Source organism: Monodelphis domestica, chromosome 1 (assembly GCF_027887165.1).
Source record: "Monodelphis domestica isolate mMonDom1 chromosome 1, mMonDom1.pri, whole genome shotgun sequence".
NCBI lineage: Eukaryota > Metazoa > Chordata > Mammalia > Didelphimorphia > Didelphidae > Monodelphis > Monodelphis domestica.
In genome coordinates this window covers 393,959,174-393,972,584 of record NC_077227.1, presented here as the reverse complement: position 1 = coordinate 393,972,584, position 13,411 = coordinate 393,959,174, and the positions used below count along the sequence as shown (strand labels likewise).

Sequence of the window (13,411 nt, the reverse complement as noted above, 5' to 3'; positions counted from 1 at the left end):
CCCCAGCCTCCCTGTTTTCCCTTTGCTCCCCACCTAATGGGGACAGTCAGGCCTGCCTGAGATGTACAAGCTACTCCTAGAGGCACAGAGATGCCCAGGAATCCCCAGATTGAAGCTCACTGGGGTAAATAGGATGAGCGCTATCTTTGGAAGTAGAGAACCTGGAATTTGTTCCTGATTCTGCCATGAGCAACAGCCCACCTCTCCTTTTGGACCTCAGTTTCTTCTTTTGAAAAATGAGATGATTAGACTAGATGGTTTTTATTGCCTGTATTAATGGTAGTTCCTAGGTAAAGGATGCTTCACTGAATAGTGTATGGAATGCATTCCTCACAACAACCCTGTTCAGAGGGGTCGTGTCTTCTTCACAGTCATTCTGCTATTACAAGAACCTGGGACTTTGACTCTACCCACTATGGCTCACTTCTCTCTGGGCCTCCTCCATTTTCTCCTCTATAAAATGGGTATAATAATACTTGTATTTACTCTTTAGCTACAGGAACCTTAAAAATACCATGGAAATGTGAGTTATTTACATTATTTCAGCGCTGAAGCAGGAAACAGTACTGTTGGCTAGCGAGAGAGAGAGAGAGAGAGAGAGAGAGAGAGAGAGAGAGAGAGGGAGGGAGGGAGGCTGTGTGTGTGTGTGTGTACATGTGTACTCATGATACTCATGTGTGGTTAAATAGGTTTGTTTCAGGGGAGGGAGGGTGGATGGTGACTGCCATGCTCCCTCTCAACACCTCCTCCCAGGAGTATGACCATGCATCCAAAGTGGACCAGTTTGTCATGCGATTCCTCCTCCGAGAGACAGTGGATCAGCTGCAGGCCCTGCAGGGCTCCCTGGAGGGAGCCTCAGACACCCTGGAGGGTCAGGTGGGCGGCCCCCGGTAAGTTGGAGAAAAGGACCTGATGGCAGAGATATGGGGGTGGGCAGGGCTGGAAAAGGGTGAGGGGGCCAGGAGGGCAGAAAAAGACCTGGCTTCAAGTTCCAGCTTTACTACTTGTCTGACTCTGGGCAAAGCTCTTTGTGCCTCAGTTTCTTTACCTCTGAAAAGAGGTGGTTGGATTTGCTGATCCAGCCTTGGATGCAAGGCCTTGGAAGACCTTCAACAGTTCCGAATCTTAGGATTAGAGAGGCAGAGATGGCCTGAGGAGGCTGAGGCTGAGGGACGTCCCTGGAAAGCTCTGGGTCCAGGAGCTAGGACATTATATATGTAGGGCTCCCTTTGGCTGCTGTTGTCCTTTTTGGGTCCATGAGCCAGTCTCCAGGGTTAGGGAGGAATTGTAGACTTGGATATCCGGGTCTCAAGCCTATTCTCTACAGGATGGATGTGCTCATGCAGAAAGCAGAGGAGTCAGGCCGGCCTCGGGCTGGCAGGCGGTCTGGGCGCAGGGCCATGCGGAGCATCTGCCTGTCTCCGAGCATCCCAGTTTGTGGAATTCTGAACACAGGTAGGTGGGCCTCCTAGTTATCTAGCTAGCCTCCCAAGCACACACTGATGTGTGGTTCCTTTGCTAGGCCTTCTTCTCCCTCCCTTAAGGTATCTCAATCAGGGCCTGTCCTCAGCCAAAGACTGCAAATCTATGCGTTCTCCCAGGTTCTCCTGCCTGGGGGGGAGGGGAGGGGGCTGGCGAGCTGGGAGGAAGGAGGTGGGGTAGGGAAAGATTACCTGAGAGGTATGTGGGCCCAGGACTTCAGAGGCCTTCTCCCATCTCCTTGACCCATGCAGGGCTATCTGTGGAGACTGACAGTCACTGGACGGTGCAAGTGAATCGATTGCAGCAGCTCATAGACCAGTTGGAGTGTAAGGTACCTGGCCCATAGGAACCGGCTCAGCCCCAGGCCCCACTCTTCCCAGCTCTTCTCTGCTCAGTGAAAGGCCTCCTTGCCCATCTCTGTATGCGCTCACATGCTGAGGCCAGGCAGGGGTCCCAAAGAGAAGCTCCAGACAGTTGGCAGGGTCTCTCCATCATCCCAAAGTCATAGAGTCTCAGAGCTAGAAGGGCTTCAAATGGCAGCTGGTCCTTACCTGGACATGGGTTGGAATCCCTTCTTCACAGTGTGTCCCACAAATGGATGGTCTTCCCACATCTCCTTGAAGACCTCAAGTGAAGAAGAACCCACTTACTTTCCAAGGCAGTGCCTACCTTTCCTTTTTGGATAGATCCGATTTTTTAAAACCCTTACCTTCTGCCTTAGAATTAATACTGTAAAGATTAAAATTTTGGGGAAGCTGAGGCAGGTAGAAATTAGTTTCTCTCTGCAAGGAGTATTATATTTTTATGAGGTTTATTAAAGGTTAAAGATTAAAGAAAATACAGAATAAGAAAGCACATGCCTAGGCCAGAGAGGCCTAGACAAGATAACCTCACATTATGAAAGACACGCATCTGCTCCAAAACGGAAGTCCAAAAGAGGCCGAGCCTATTCACAACCAGGTTTAAATACCCCATCTCGCTCTCGGCCCAGGTGAGGATTCAGTGAGATTAGAGGGCATTCTGGGGAAGTGGAGCAAGGATTTTTAGGGGATTGAAGTCCTGGATTCAAGTCTATTTTTACAATTCTATGTACTGGTTCTAAGACAAAAGACTGGTAAGGGCTAGTCAATGAAGGTTAAGTGACATGCTCAGGGTCACACAGCTAGGAAGTGTCTGAGGCCAGATTTGAACCCAGGACCTCCCATCTCTAGGCCTGACTCTCAATCCACTGAGCTGAGCCACCTAGCTGCCCTCTAGATACATTATTTAAAGAAGTTTTTCCTTATGTTAACTTGAACTCTGGTTCTCAGTAGCTTCCTCTCCCTATTTCCCCCATCTCCCATAGCTCCTCATTCTGTCTTTTGGAGACAATTCTTATCCTCTTTTTCTGTGATAACTCTTTATATATTGTACATAGCGTTCATGTATTCCCCATTGTAAACCTTAAAATTTCTTAGACTTATGAATGTTGGAAATTTCCCCATTGGGAAATCTCATACTGGAAAAAATTTCCTACTGATAGTAAGAACTCTATTGGAATGTGAACCCCCTTGGCATGGGAGGATCCTTCTCCTCCCTACCTAAGACTACTTTAGGACAGAAACCTTTTGCTAAACAATGGAAAGGGCTTTGACCTATGCTTAAGCATAGAACAGGAAGTTCTTTGAGTCATGATTGATTTTAGAATTGATACAATAGAGATACTTGGAATGACAGAACCAGGTCTTGAAACTACAATCTCCACCCTACTCAGAGTAACAGGATTTAGGAAGGGCTGCAGCAAGGATCAAGATTTAATTATTTGAGAATATGACCTTCAACAGACATGTGCAAAGGGGCAGACCTCTGGGCGGTCCTGGGTTAAGCTAGAGCCACCATTGGCACAGGGGAGACATGGACAGTGATTGGTAGATGTGAGAACTGAGGGGAGGGGACTTAGATGGTTTCCTTAAAGATAGCAGGGTCTGAGGACAGGGGGAAGTGGCAGAGGAGGTTTTGCTCTGAGCGAGGTGGCTCTGAAGGAGGACTGAGGAGGTTGCTCTGTGGGAGGACCAGGAGAGAAGGCTGGCTCTGAAGGAGGAGAATTCTCTGGAAACATTTCTTGAAAGGAGGCTCTCTTGAAGGTGGAGCCTGAGGTTGGCATGAGAAGCCTTACCTAGAGAGATCTTGGGTGAGTGATAAAACCAACTGACTGATTTATTCATTCTTATTCCTTTCTTCCTTTCTCTCTTTTTCTATTGATTAATCAGTGTATTATAAATTAAATTTCTCTATAAAACTCAGTTGGCTTGGGCATATTCATAAATACACCTCCCACCCCCATCCCAGCCCCAGGTCTTCTCTTCTCCAGACGAAACATCCCCCGTTCCTTCAGATACTCCCGACCTTCTCTTTGGCTTTTCATCCCTACATCTCTTCCATGTCAACCCTGCTTCCTGTTCTCTCTCTCCTTAGCAGACAATTCGGCTGGAGCCCTTAAGAGAAGCCATAGTTTGCCAAGCAGCTGACTCGGTGAGTCCTCGGTGCCGTTCCCAAGTCGCCGTGTGGAGTGTTTGGGTGGGGATCGATGTCCACAGGGAGCAGATGGCAGTCCCAGGGGTGGCTTCATGCTCAGCCAGGTTATAGAGCCTTCTCAGGATCCCGACTACTTGACTCACAGAACTGGAAGGGACCTTGGAGGCTCTCCTGACCCACTTATTCATGACTAAGAATCTCCTCTTCAATAAGAATTTCCTTAGGAATCTGGAGCCGGCTTCTAGACCTGGCTCTAACTTTCTGTCGTATTCAAGTGATTCCCCATTCATTTAATCAAGCCTTTATTAATCCCCAACTGTGTGCCATAGTGTTGTTCAGCCATATTCAGTCACGTCTGTGTTTGGCAGTTTCTTGGCAGAACTACTGGAGTGATTTGCTATTTCCTTCTCCAGCTCATTTATAGATGAGGAAACTGAGGCAAAATGGGGTTCAATGACTTCCCCAGGGTCCCACAGCTAGGAAATAGCTGAGGCTAGATTTGAATTCATGGAGAATGAACCTTCCTGACTCCAGGCCCAGTGCTGTGAGCTTCATGGCACCGCTTAGCTTGCCCTGCCTGCCATATAAAACACACATACACAATAATACAGGCTCATGTGTTTTGCAGTACCTGCCTCACAGGACTATTCTCAGGATCCAGTGAGCTATAACTGACATAAAAAGGCTTTGAGTAGTGGGAATCCCCTGTATGTAGCCCCAGGCCCCTTCTCTTTCACTGGAGGGGTATGGATTGGGGAGTCAGACTATTTGGACTCAAGTTCCACCATTGCCTGGTTATGGGAACATTGACCAATCACCTTTCCACTACTGGCCTCCACTTCCCCGTTTGTATGTGTCAGGTAGGGCTAGACGGCTCCCGAGACCCATGATGTTAGCTATGGGATTTTATGGCCTGGGATCCTATGAGTTGTGTCATTCAGGCACCTTAGGCATGTCTTAACTCTTCCTGAAGCTATTTGGGGTTTATCTTGGCAAAGATCCTGGAGTGGTTTGCCATTTCCTTCTTTAGCTCATTTGACAGGTGAGGAAACTGAGGCAAACAGTTTTAAGTGACTTGCTCAGGGTCACACAGCTAGTATGAGTGTCTATTTGCCTCAGTTTACTCAATTGCAAAATGGAGATAACAGCACCTACTTCTCAGGGTGGTTGTATGAGGATCAACTGAGAAGATAATTGTAAAGTGCTCATCACAGTGCCTGGCACATAGTAAAATGTTATATATAAATATTGGCTATATTATATTTGCTAAATATATCAATATTATAGAGTTAGTTAGTGGCAGAACCTGAACTCAAAATCCAGTTCTTCGGACCCCCATCTGGGCATCTTTGGCATTCATTACCCCACACTTCCTGCATTCTTTAACAAGCTGTGCCTCCCCTACCTCATTCCTTACTAAAGCCAGTGGCACTGGCTCCTTTAAGAGTCATTGCTAGGATGGAACAAGTGGGGCTTTGTCTGAGCACCAGAATGGGGTGACGGGGCATCCTTTCTCCCCACGGTGGGCCAGACACCGTTCCTTACGGTATCTTGAGTCCTTCTGTAAACCTGTACTTTAAGGTCTCATCAGGTTCCTCCCCCACCTTCCCCCAAGGCCCTGTTGGCCTGGCATTCCTCTCCTAGGGAAGGTCCTCGCTTAATCTCTGTGGGAACGTGGGATGGATTCTCTGGGGGCCTGGCAGCCGGAGTTGGAATATCTTCTAATCATTGCTCCTACTGCATTACTGCCGCCTCGCCTCGCTATTCCCCGTCCCTCCCCTTCTGGTTTTTACTGGCTTCAGTAGTGTTCTTTCTTTTCTATCTTTTTTAACCCTGACCTTCCGTCTTAGACTTAATACTGCGTACTGGTTCTAAGGCAGAAGAGCAGTAAGGGCTAGGCAATGGGGGCTAAGTGACTTGCCCAGGGTCACACAGCTGGGAAGTGTCCGAGGTCAGACTTGAACCCAGGACCTCCCACCTCCAGGCCTGGCTCTCTGGCTGCCCCCAGGATTGCTCTTTATTGCTCAGACTCCCGGGCCTGCGAGAGGATCAGGTGCCCCCTCCCTGTCGTAGTGTCTCGTGTCTCTGGAGCTGTCTTCTCTTCTCAGCAGCACATCCTGGTGGTGCAGAGGCGGGTCTCGGTGGCCCATGGGGCCTTGCAGGATTTCCAGCGTGCCCTCTGCTGCTACACGGACTTCACAAGTGCCCAGAGCAGCTGCCTCCAGTGAGTCCCCGGGCCTGAGCTTGGGTAGCTGAGGGTAAACAGGTGTGTTCTGGGAAGGCTGAGGTTAGGGCCCAGACTCCGTGGCCTCCCGGGGCCAGAGGGGAGATGGAGCCAGGAGGGTAGCCTTCAGCCAGTTGTGGTGCTGCAGCCGCTGGTGTGGCCTGAGCATCTACAGAAGTGCCAGACCCTCAGGGGCCGCCCTCGCATGCACGCTTTGGCCCCTTCTTCCAGTGTGTCGGCACAGAAGCTGCCAGATGAAGCCACTTTCATTCTGTTCGAGTTCTGGAAGAACGAGGCCTCCTGGAAAAGGTGAGTGTTCGTCAGGACCCTGAGGAGGACCTCGATGCCCTCAGGGCGGGGATGGGGCCCAGTGATCACCTCTGTTTCAACACTGTGTCCTTGGGTGAGTCCCTTAACCTCCTTGGCCCTCAGTTTCTTCTTTAAAATGGGGAGTTGGAGGGGGCAGCTAGGTGGCTCAGTGGCTGGAGAGCTAGGCCTAGAAATGAGAGGTCCTGGGTTCAAATGTGGTCTCAGACATGACACTTCCTAGCTGTGTGACCCTGGGCAAGTCACTTAACCCCCACTGCCTAGCCCTTACCTCTCTTAGGAACCAATATATAATATTGATTCTAAGATGGAAGGTGAGGATTTTAAAAAATGGGGAGTTGGACTAGATGTCCTTTGAGGTTCCTTCTGACTCTAGATCTATGACCCTATGATTCACGTTTTGGGGCACATGGATTGAGAATTTGTGGTCCAGTCTTGGGGGCTGGTAGGAGTGGATAAAACCACCCATGTTCCCCCTGCTGCAACACTCCTCCATGCTTCAGTCACTCACAGACAAGCTGTTTCAAGGCTTTCCAGAGGGTTCTCATTGACCACCTGCAGACCCCGGAGATCTTGACCACCATGCTCTTTCCAGGTAAGCCAACTCCACCGTCCCCATAATCCCCGGCCCCCGGTTCTTTGCATGTTACCCCACTCTGTGCACAGAGCCGACTACGTGGAAGGGAACAGCGTAAAATAAGACAGGGAGGGCAGGATGGGACGTATTGTGGAGGGCCTTGAACACCAACATCAGGAATATTGGCAGAAGTGTAGCGCTAAGGCCTCCTTGCCCCGTGTTATCCATGGGGAAACTGACCTCAAAGAAAGGAAGGGAATGGCTCAGGCTCGCAGGGAGTTTAGGAGTAGACTCCATCTCTGGCTCCCGCCAAGGGTTCTTCTTGCCCAGGTTTCTGAGCAGGGGCTTCCGTGGCACTGACCGGAGCGGAGCTGGGGCTATTAACAGTCGTACGGGGCAGCTAGGCAGCGCCCTGGATAAGGTGCCGGAAGGACCTGGGTTCAGATCTGTCCTAGACTCGGGGCAAGCCACGTAACTCCATTTCCCCGGTCCTTGGCCTTCTTGGCTCAGAGTTGTGAGTAGGGCGGGAAGGAAGGGTTTAAAAACAAAACAAAAAACAGGAGAGATGTGGTGAGGGACCCAAGAAACGGAGGGGATGAGAGGGAATCGGGGAGAGATGCCTTAAGAAGGAGGTGTCGGGGTTGGGGAGGGAGAGGGGAGGCCCTGAGCTCAGGAATCCTGTGGATTTGTTTTTTTTTTTGGGGGGGGGACTCCCTTTCCCACAATGCTGTCTGGTCTAGGCAGGGAGGCAGGATCTGACCTCGACTTTCCTTTTCCAGCATCATGGTGGATCATGAACAATAACTGAACTCTGGGCCAGCCCAGTGCTGCCCCTTTGCCCCCCGGGAGCCCTGCAGGATTCCACCAAGATTAGAGACTTGGCTCTGTGTGGGCTCAAAGAGCTGGAGAGTGGGAGCCCGTGGTCTAGGACGGAGGGTCTCCAGGCCAGGCAGCTGCCTTGTCGAAGCCTTCCTCCAAGCCACCTTGAACAAGAATCCCCTCTGCCCCAGGGGGTGGGCTTCCATAGTGTACCTGGATGGGGGTGGGGGATTTTCAATGGCAGCATACGATGCAGGGGGAACTCCGGGATAGAAGGTACGTGTCTTGGGTTCCAGACCTGGCCGTGTTACCTTGGGTTAGTTACTTCTGCTCCATGAGCCCCAGGCTCCTGCTTTGTAAAATGGGGCAAAGGCTGGATTTGAGGATCTCCAAGGGCCCCGTGGCTGCTTTAATGCCTCTTCACTGGGGTAGATGGTGACTCCGTAGCTTTGGCCTGGGCTTGGAAGTGTGACTGAAGACTTTGGTGGGGAGGTCAGGGTGCAGGCCTTTAGGCTGCCTTTGGAACTGCCCTGCTGTGTGTGTGTGTGTATATATGGCAGTGGGGGGAGGGGGATAAGCAAGGGCTCTGCCCATCTCCCCCTGGGGAATTTGTCAAATTTGCATGCAATTTGCATATGCTTTGCATGTCCATATACCACCCTCATGCAGCTCTCTTTAGGGTACAAGTAACTGCATGAGTAGCCATAAGATTACACTGAGGACTTGAGTCACGAAGCAGGAGCCCAGTGATGCCTTTGGACATCGGCTCCCGCTTCACGTGCAATAAAGGTTCCTGTCTCAATTCTGGCATCTCCTCTATTTTCTTCTCAGAGGCTTCATGGTGGAGGCACTGCCTCTCACCGCAGCCTGATGTGGATCTCGTCGCCAATGGGGGGTCCTAATGCCATCTTGCAGCCCCTGGGGGGCAGGGGGCTGGGGCGCCCCACCACCTGGCTCCTTTTTCCTGCATAACTGAGGCTTGGTGCCTGGGAGAGGTCACTTAGCCTTCCCTCACACTGGCCCTGTTCGGCTGGGCCCCGGGGAGGGCAGAGGACCCCTTTTTTGTACAGCATATGCAATTCTGTGCTCTGGAGCAAACACTACTCATATCTGCAGAGCTCAGAAGATCCCAGAGGGCAAAGGGGACTGAATCACTTCTCAAGTGGGGAGGAGGAGGGCAAATAGTTGGTCCAGGTGGTAGAATCAACTAAGGAAGAGGAGTAATTTTTTTTTAACCCATACCTTCCATCTTGGAATCAATACTGTATATTGGTTCTAAGGCAGAAGAGTGGTAAGGGCTAAGCAATGGTGGTTAAGTGACTTGCCCAGGGTCACACAGCTAGGAAGTGTCTGAGGCCAGATTTGAACCCAGGACCTGCCGTCTCTGGGTCTCAATCCACTGAGCCACCCAGCTTCCCCCTAAAGGAGTCATTTGGAATGGGAATGGGACCTAGAGTCCTCTCTCTCCCAATCAGGCAGGGGGAAAGTCTCATCATTCAGAAGAGGATCTGGAAAGGAGGGAAAAGTTTAAAAAAAAAGTGCCAAGATTCTGCTCAAACAGAAATCAGAAGTTCCTAGGCTGTAAATCAAGACATGCAGACCTTTCTTGTAGTCCCTGTACCCCTACCAGGTTGTGGGAGCATCTTGGCAATGTTAGATTCACCGAATAATAAGAGGCAGAGAAAAGGGCTCTATTTGGAGTCTAAGACCTGGACTGAAATCCTGGACTTGCTGCATGTTACATTACCTTGGGCAAATCACTAGCATTGGGCCTCAGTTTACTCATTGATAAAATGGGATTGGATTTACTCTGTAAATATTTACTAATTGCCCACCCTGTGACAAGGCACTCTCCCCTCAAAAAGGTTATATTCCACGGGGGAGTGATAAGTCTAAAATAATACCCATGGAAGATAAGACTAAAAAATTAATATATAACACTTTAAGCTTTGCAAATTATTTAATCCCTCAAAAATATATGAAGAAATGATATCTGGGGGCAGGGCATTGACTGCCTGGCTGGCGGTGGATCACTGCCCTTGGAACCTTGATCACTTGGAACTGAATTCTGAAGGGAGCTGGAGGATTTTGAAAGGCAGAGGTAAGGATTCTGGGGGTACAGCACATGCAAAAGTCCCCAAGATGCGAAGTGGTATTAAGGACAATGACGATAAAGCCAGGTTGGTGGCCCTCTGTGTAAAGGAAATGCTCTGATCATCCTGGAGTCCAATTGGCTAAGGGCTTGACATGCTTAATGAGTTGGCTTGTGTTTTATCCCAGAGGCAAGAGAGGTCCCTCCACTGGGGCTTCTTTGGGCAGACAGGAAACACTTAGACGTGCTTTAGGAAGACTTTTTCCTGACATATTTAGATCGGAAGGGACCTTGGACATCATCTGGTCCAATTCTCATACTGGGTGCACAGCGCCATGTTTTGGGAGTCCCCTGGAAGGGGGAGGGACCGGTGGTAAGAAGAATAGATGACCTGCATGGCCAAGGTCCTCAAGCTCCTGTCAGTCTTTCCTAGCTGCAGTGAGGGCCCATGACCACCAGGGGATGCTCCAACTTGGCCTTGGCCCACTGGGCTCAGAGGGAACAAGGACCCTTTGTTTCTACAAGTCCTCACAGCCTCTTCCTGCATGTTCTTCCTCATCTTCAGGCTGCTGGGTCGCCTATGCATAACTGAGAGGCTAACCAGGACATAGGTTCAAGGATTCAGATAAAACTTCCAGGGTGTGGACCCTATAAAGGCTTTAAGGGTTCAAGGCGATTGTTTTCCCCTCTTCTGTCCCTCAGGCATCTCAGGTCTGCCCAAAGTCTGTTGCACCCCATGATTCAGCCCCCCTCCCTCCATACTTCCTTGGCCTGCCCTCTAGTTCCCACGTTAGATCACTTCTCACCAAAGAATAGAACAAGTCAGGAGAGGGATAGAGCCTATGGGGGCTCTGTGCCATCTCAGTGGGTGGCATCTTCTGGAGCCAGGGCAGATTCACAGAGAACCCCCCACTGGCCCCTCTAGCCTCCCACTAAAATTCTCTACAGTTTGGAATCACAAGTCTGAGCTGAAAGGCCCAGAGAACGAGCCCAGTTTTTTTCCTTCCTATGTGGAAGGTGCTGGGGAAAGAGAATTTCCGAAGCAGACCCTGCAGATAGAGGAAATCCGGCATAGAAGAGGGAACCCAGCCAAAAACTCCCCACTTGCACTCAGACCTTGGTTTGAATTTCCACTTTACTACATAACCTGTGTGATCCTCAGATAGTTTGCTTAATGTCTTTGGGCCTCAGCCTCAGTTCCCTCATCTGTAGATGATTTCTAAGGGCTCTCCCAGCCCTCTGCAATCCCATGTAAGCAACTATCACAAACATGTCAGAATATCCAGAGAGCAGGGCCTTGGAAAGCCGGGCCTCAACTCCCCTTCTGGCTCTTGCAAAGTCATTCCATCTGGACACCTCTATCTCATCTTCAATCTTATAGATAGGAAAAAGCCTAAGACTCCAGGAGAGGATGTGGAGGATTGGGGATGGTTGAGGGGAGAGAAGGAAGAGAAGGTATCCAGATGTCTATTTCTGTCATCTTGCTGGCGCCAAGGATCAACTCAGCAAGATGTCTACACACTGCTTAAGCAAAGATCTCTGCTCCAAGATCCTCATTGCCGGGAGTAAAATTCAAACTCCTTGGTTTGGTATTCAAAGCTGGGCAGCATACTATTTTTCTGGCCTTATTTCCTATTACTCCCGTTGGGTTATTCTCTGCAAACCCAGCCTGTCCTCTGTCCTACCTTGGTCCTACTGTTCCCTCCAGACCTGTTGGACTCAAGTTATAGACTTTTTTTTTTAAACCCTTACCTTCTATCTGAGAATACTGTATCTTAGTTCCAAGGCATAAGAGCAGTAAAGGCTAGGCAATGGGGGTTAAATGATTTGTCCAGGGTCACATAGCTAGGAAGTGTCTGAGGGTACCTTTGAACCCAGGACCTCCTGCCTCCTCTCTAGGCCTGGCTCTCAATCCACTGAGCCACCCAGCTACCCCCAAGCCTAGACTTTAAACATGAACTTAATGGTCACCTGAACCCAAAAGGCTTTCCTGATGTCCCTGATAAGTAGTCAGTTTCCATCAAGTCTTCTGTTGCCTCACCTTTGGAAAGGTTTCTCTCCTGAAACTCTGTTCTGTGATTCTCTGACAGTGATATATTATTATGTATAATGTGGCCCAAAAGCCTCAGTGGTAAACTTTAAGAGCTAATAAGAGAGCAGCTGGGTAGCTCAGTGGATTGAGAGTCAAGCCTAGAGATGGGAGGTCCTAGGTCAGGGATGGCAAACCTTTTAGAGATGGAATGCCATGCCCTCCTCCTCAGACCATGTTCTGTGCTACCCCCCCTCCCCATGTTGGGTATGCTCTACCCTGACTTCCACCTCCCCATAGGGGAGGGAGAAAGTGCTTCCATTGGGTTGCTGGACAGAGGGGTAGGGAAAGTGAGGAATGTCTTCAGTGAGTGTAGAGGCCTGAGCATTCTGCTCCCCCTCCAAATCTGCTGCCACCTTACTCCCTGTGTGCTCCCATTGGCTGCTTCTGGGCAGAGGGGTGGGGATGTGAAGAAATGTCATCAGGCTCTGTGGAGAGGGGGAGGGGAGCAGCTCCGCTGGAGTCCCTCTGCCTTTATAGAAACTGGGGGGAGGAGGAAAGGAGAGATAGGGAGGGAAGGTGGCCAAGTGCCCACAGAGAGAACTGTGTGCCATCTTTGGCACCCATGCCATAGGTTTGCCATCATTGTCCTAGGTTCAAATTTGGCTTAAGACACCCAGTTGTGTGACTGGGTAAATCACTTAACCTCCATTGCCTAGTCCTTATTGCTCTTCTGCCTTGCACATAGTATTGGTTACAAGGCAGAAGGTAAGGGTTAAAAAAAAAAAAGCTTATAGCCTACACTGAGACTTTGGGACAACCCTATATTATGGTGACCTGCATTGTGACTTGCTGCACCCACCTCACTGGACTGTAAGCTCCTGAAAGTCAGGAACTGGACCACGTCCTGTCTAAAAACCATTTGGGGCAAGTATTGTATCCTTTTCACAGTGGTAACAACTGAGGCGTGTGTTTATATGGTGCTTTAAAATTTATAGAATTTATAGAACTTTGATCTCATTTGAGACTCATAACAACCCCATGAGGCAGAAGATATCTTCATTTTGAAAAAATTTCTCCCATTTTATAGATGAGGAAACAGGTTGAGAGAGAGAGAGAGAGAGAGAGAGAGAGAGAGATTAAGTCACCAACCCATGGACATATGGCTATTAAGCCTAGAAGAGGGATCTGAATTGAGGCCTGACTCCAGGTTCATGCCAGGCCCTGTTGTGTGTGGGATGAGTCGGCCAAGAGAAAAAAGTTGCTGCCCTGTTTCTGGGCTGTGGGGGGAGGGAGAGTTTCTAGATGAGGCTGTTTGTACCTCTGCCATGTGCCAGAGCCTGGCAC

General features: G+C 49.8%; 1 protein-coding gene across 5 annotated transcripts in view; it reads left to right on the top strand.

Annotated features, from left to right (window-relative positions):
- NECAB3 (N-terminal EF-hand calcium binding protein 3) overlaps positions 1-8,745 on the top strand; it is a 35,583-nt gene extending 26,838 nt beyond the window's left edge. For 2 of the 5 annotated variants that reach the window (XM_056811759.1, XM_056811758.1), the window contains 8 exons: positions 754-890; positions 1,328-1,455; positions 1,734-1,813; positions 3,937-3,993; positions 6,105-6,220; positions 6,452-6,529; positions 7,051-7,142; positions 7,904-8,745. In XM_056811759.1, coding sequence (XP_056667737.1) covers positions 754-890; positions 1,328-1,455; positions 1,734-1,813; positions 3,937-3,993; positions 6,105-6,220; positions 6,452-6,529; positions 7,051-7,142; positions 7,904-7,932 — 717 coding nt within the window. In that variant the 3' untranslated portion in view covers positions 7,933-8,745. The remainder of the gene's footprint in view (positions 1-753; positions 891-1,327; positions 1,456-1,733; positions 1,814-3,936; positions 3,994-6,104; positions 6,221-6,451; positions 6,530-7,050; positions 7,143-7,903) is intronic. The other 3 variants (XM_007474206.3, XM_056811761.1, XM_056811760.1) reach the window with 3 other exon arrangements.
- Positions 8,746-13,411: the final 4,666 nt, after the last annotated feature.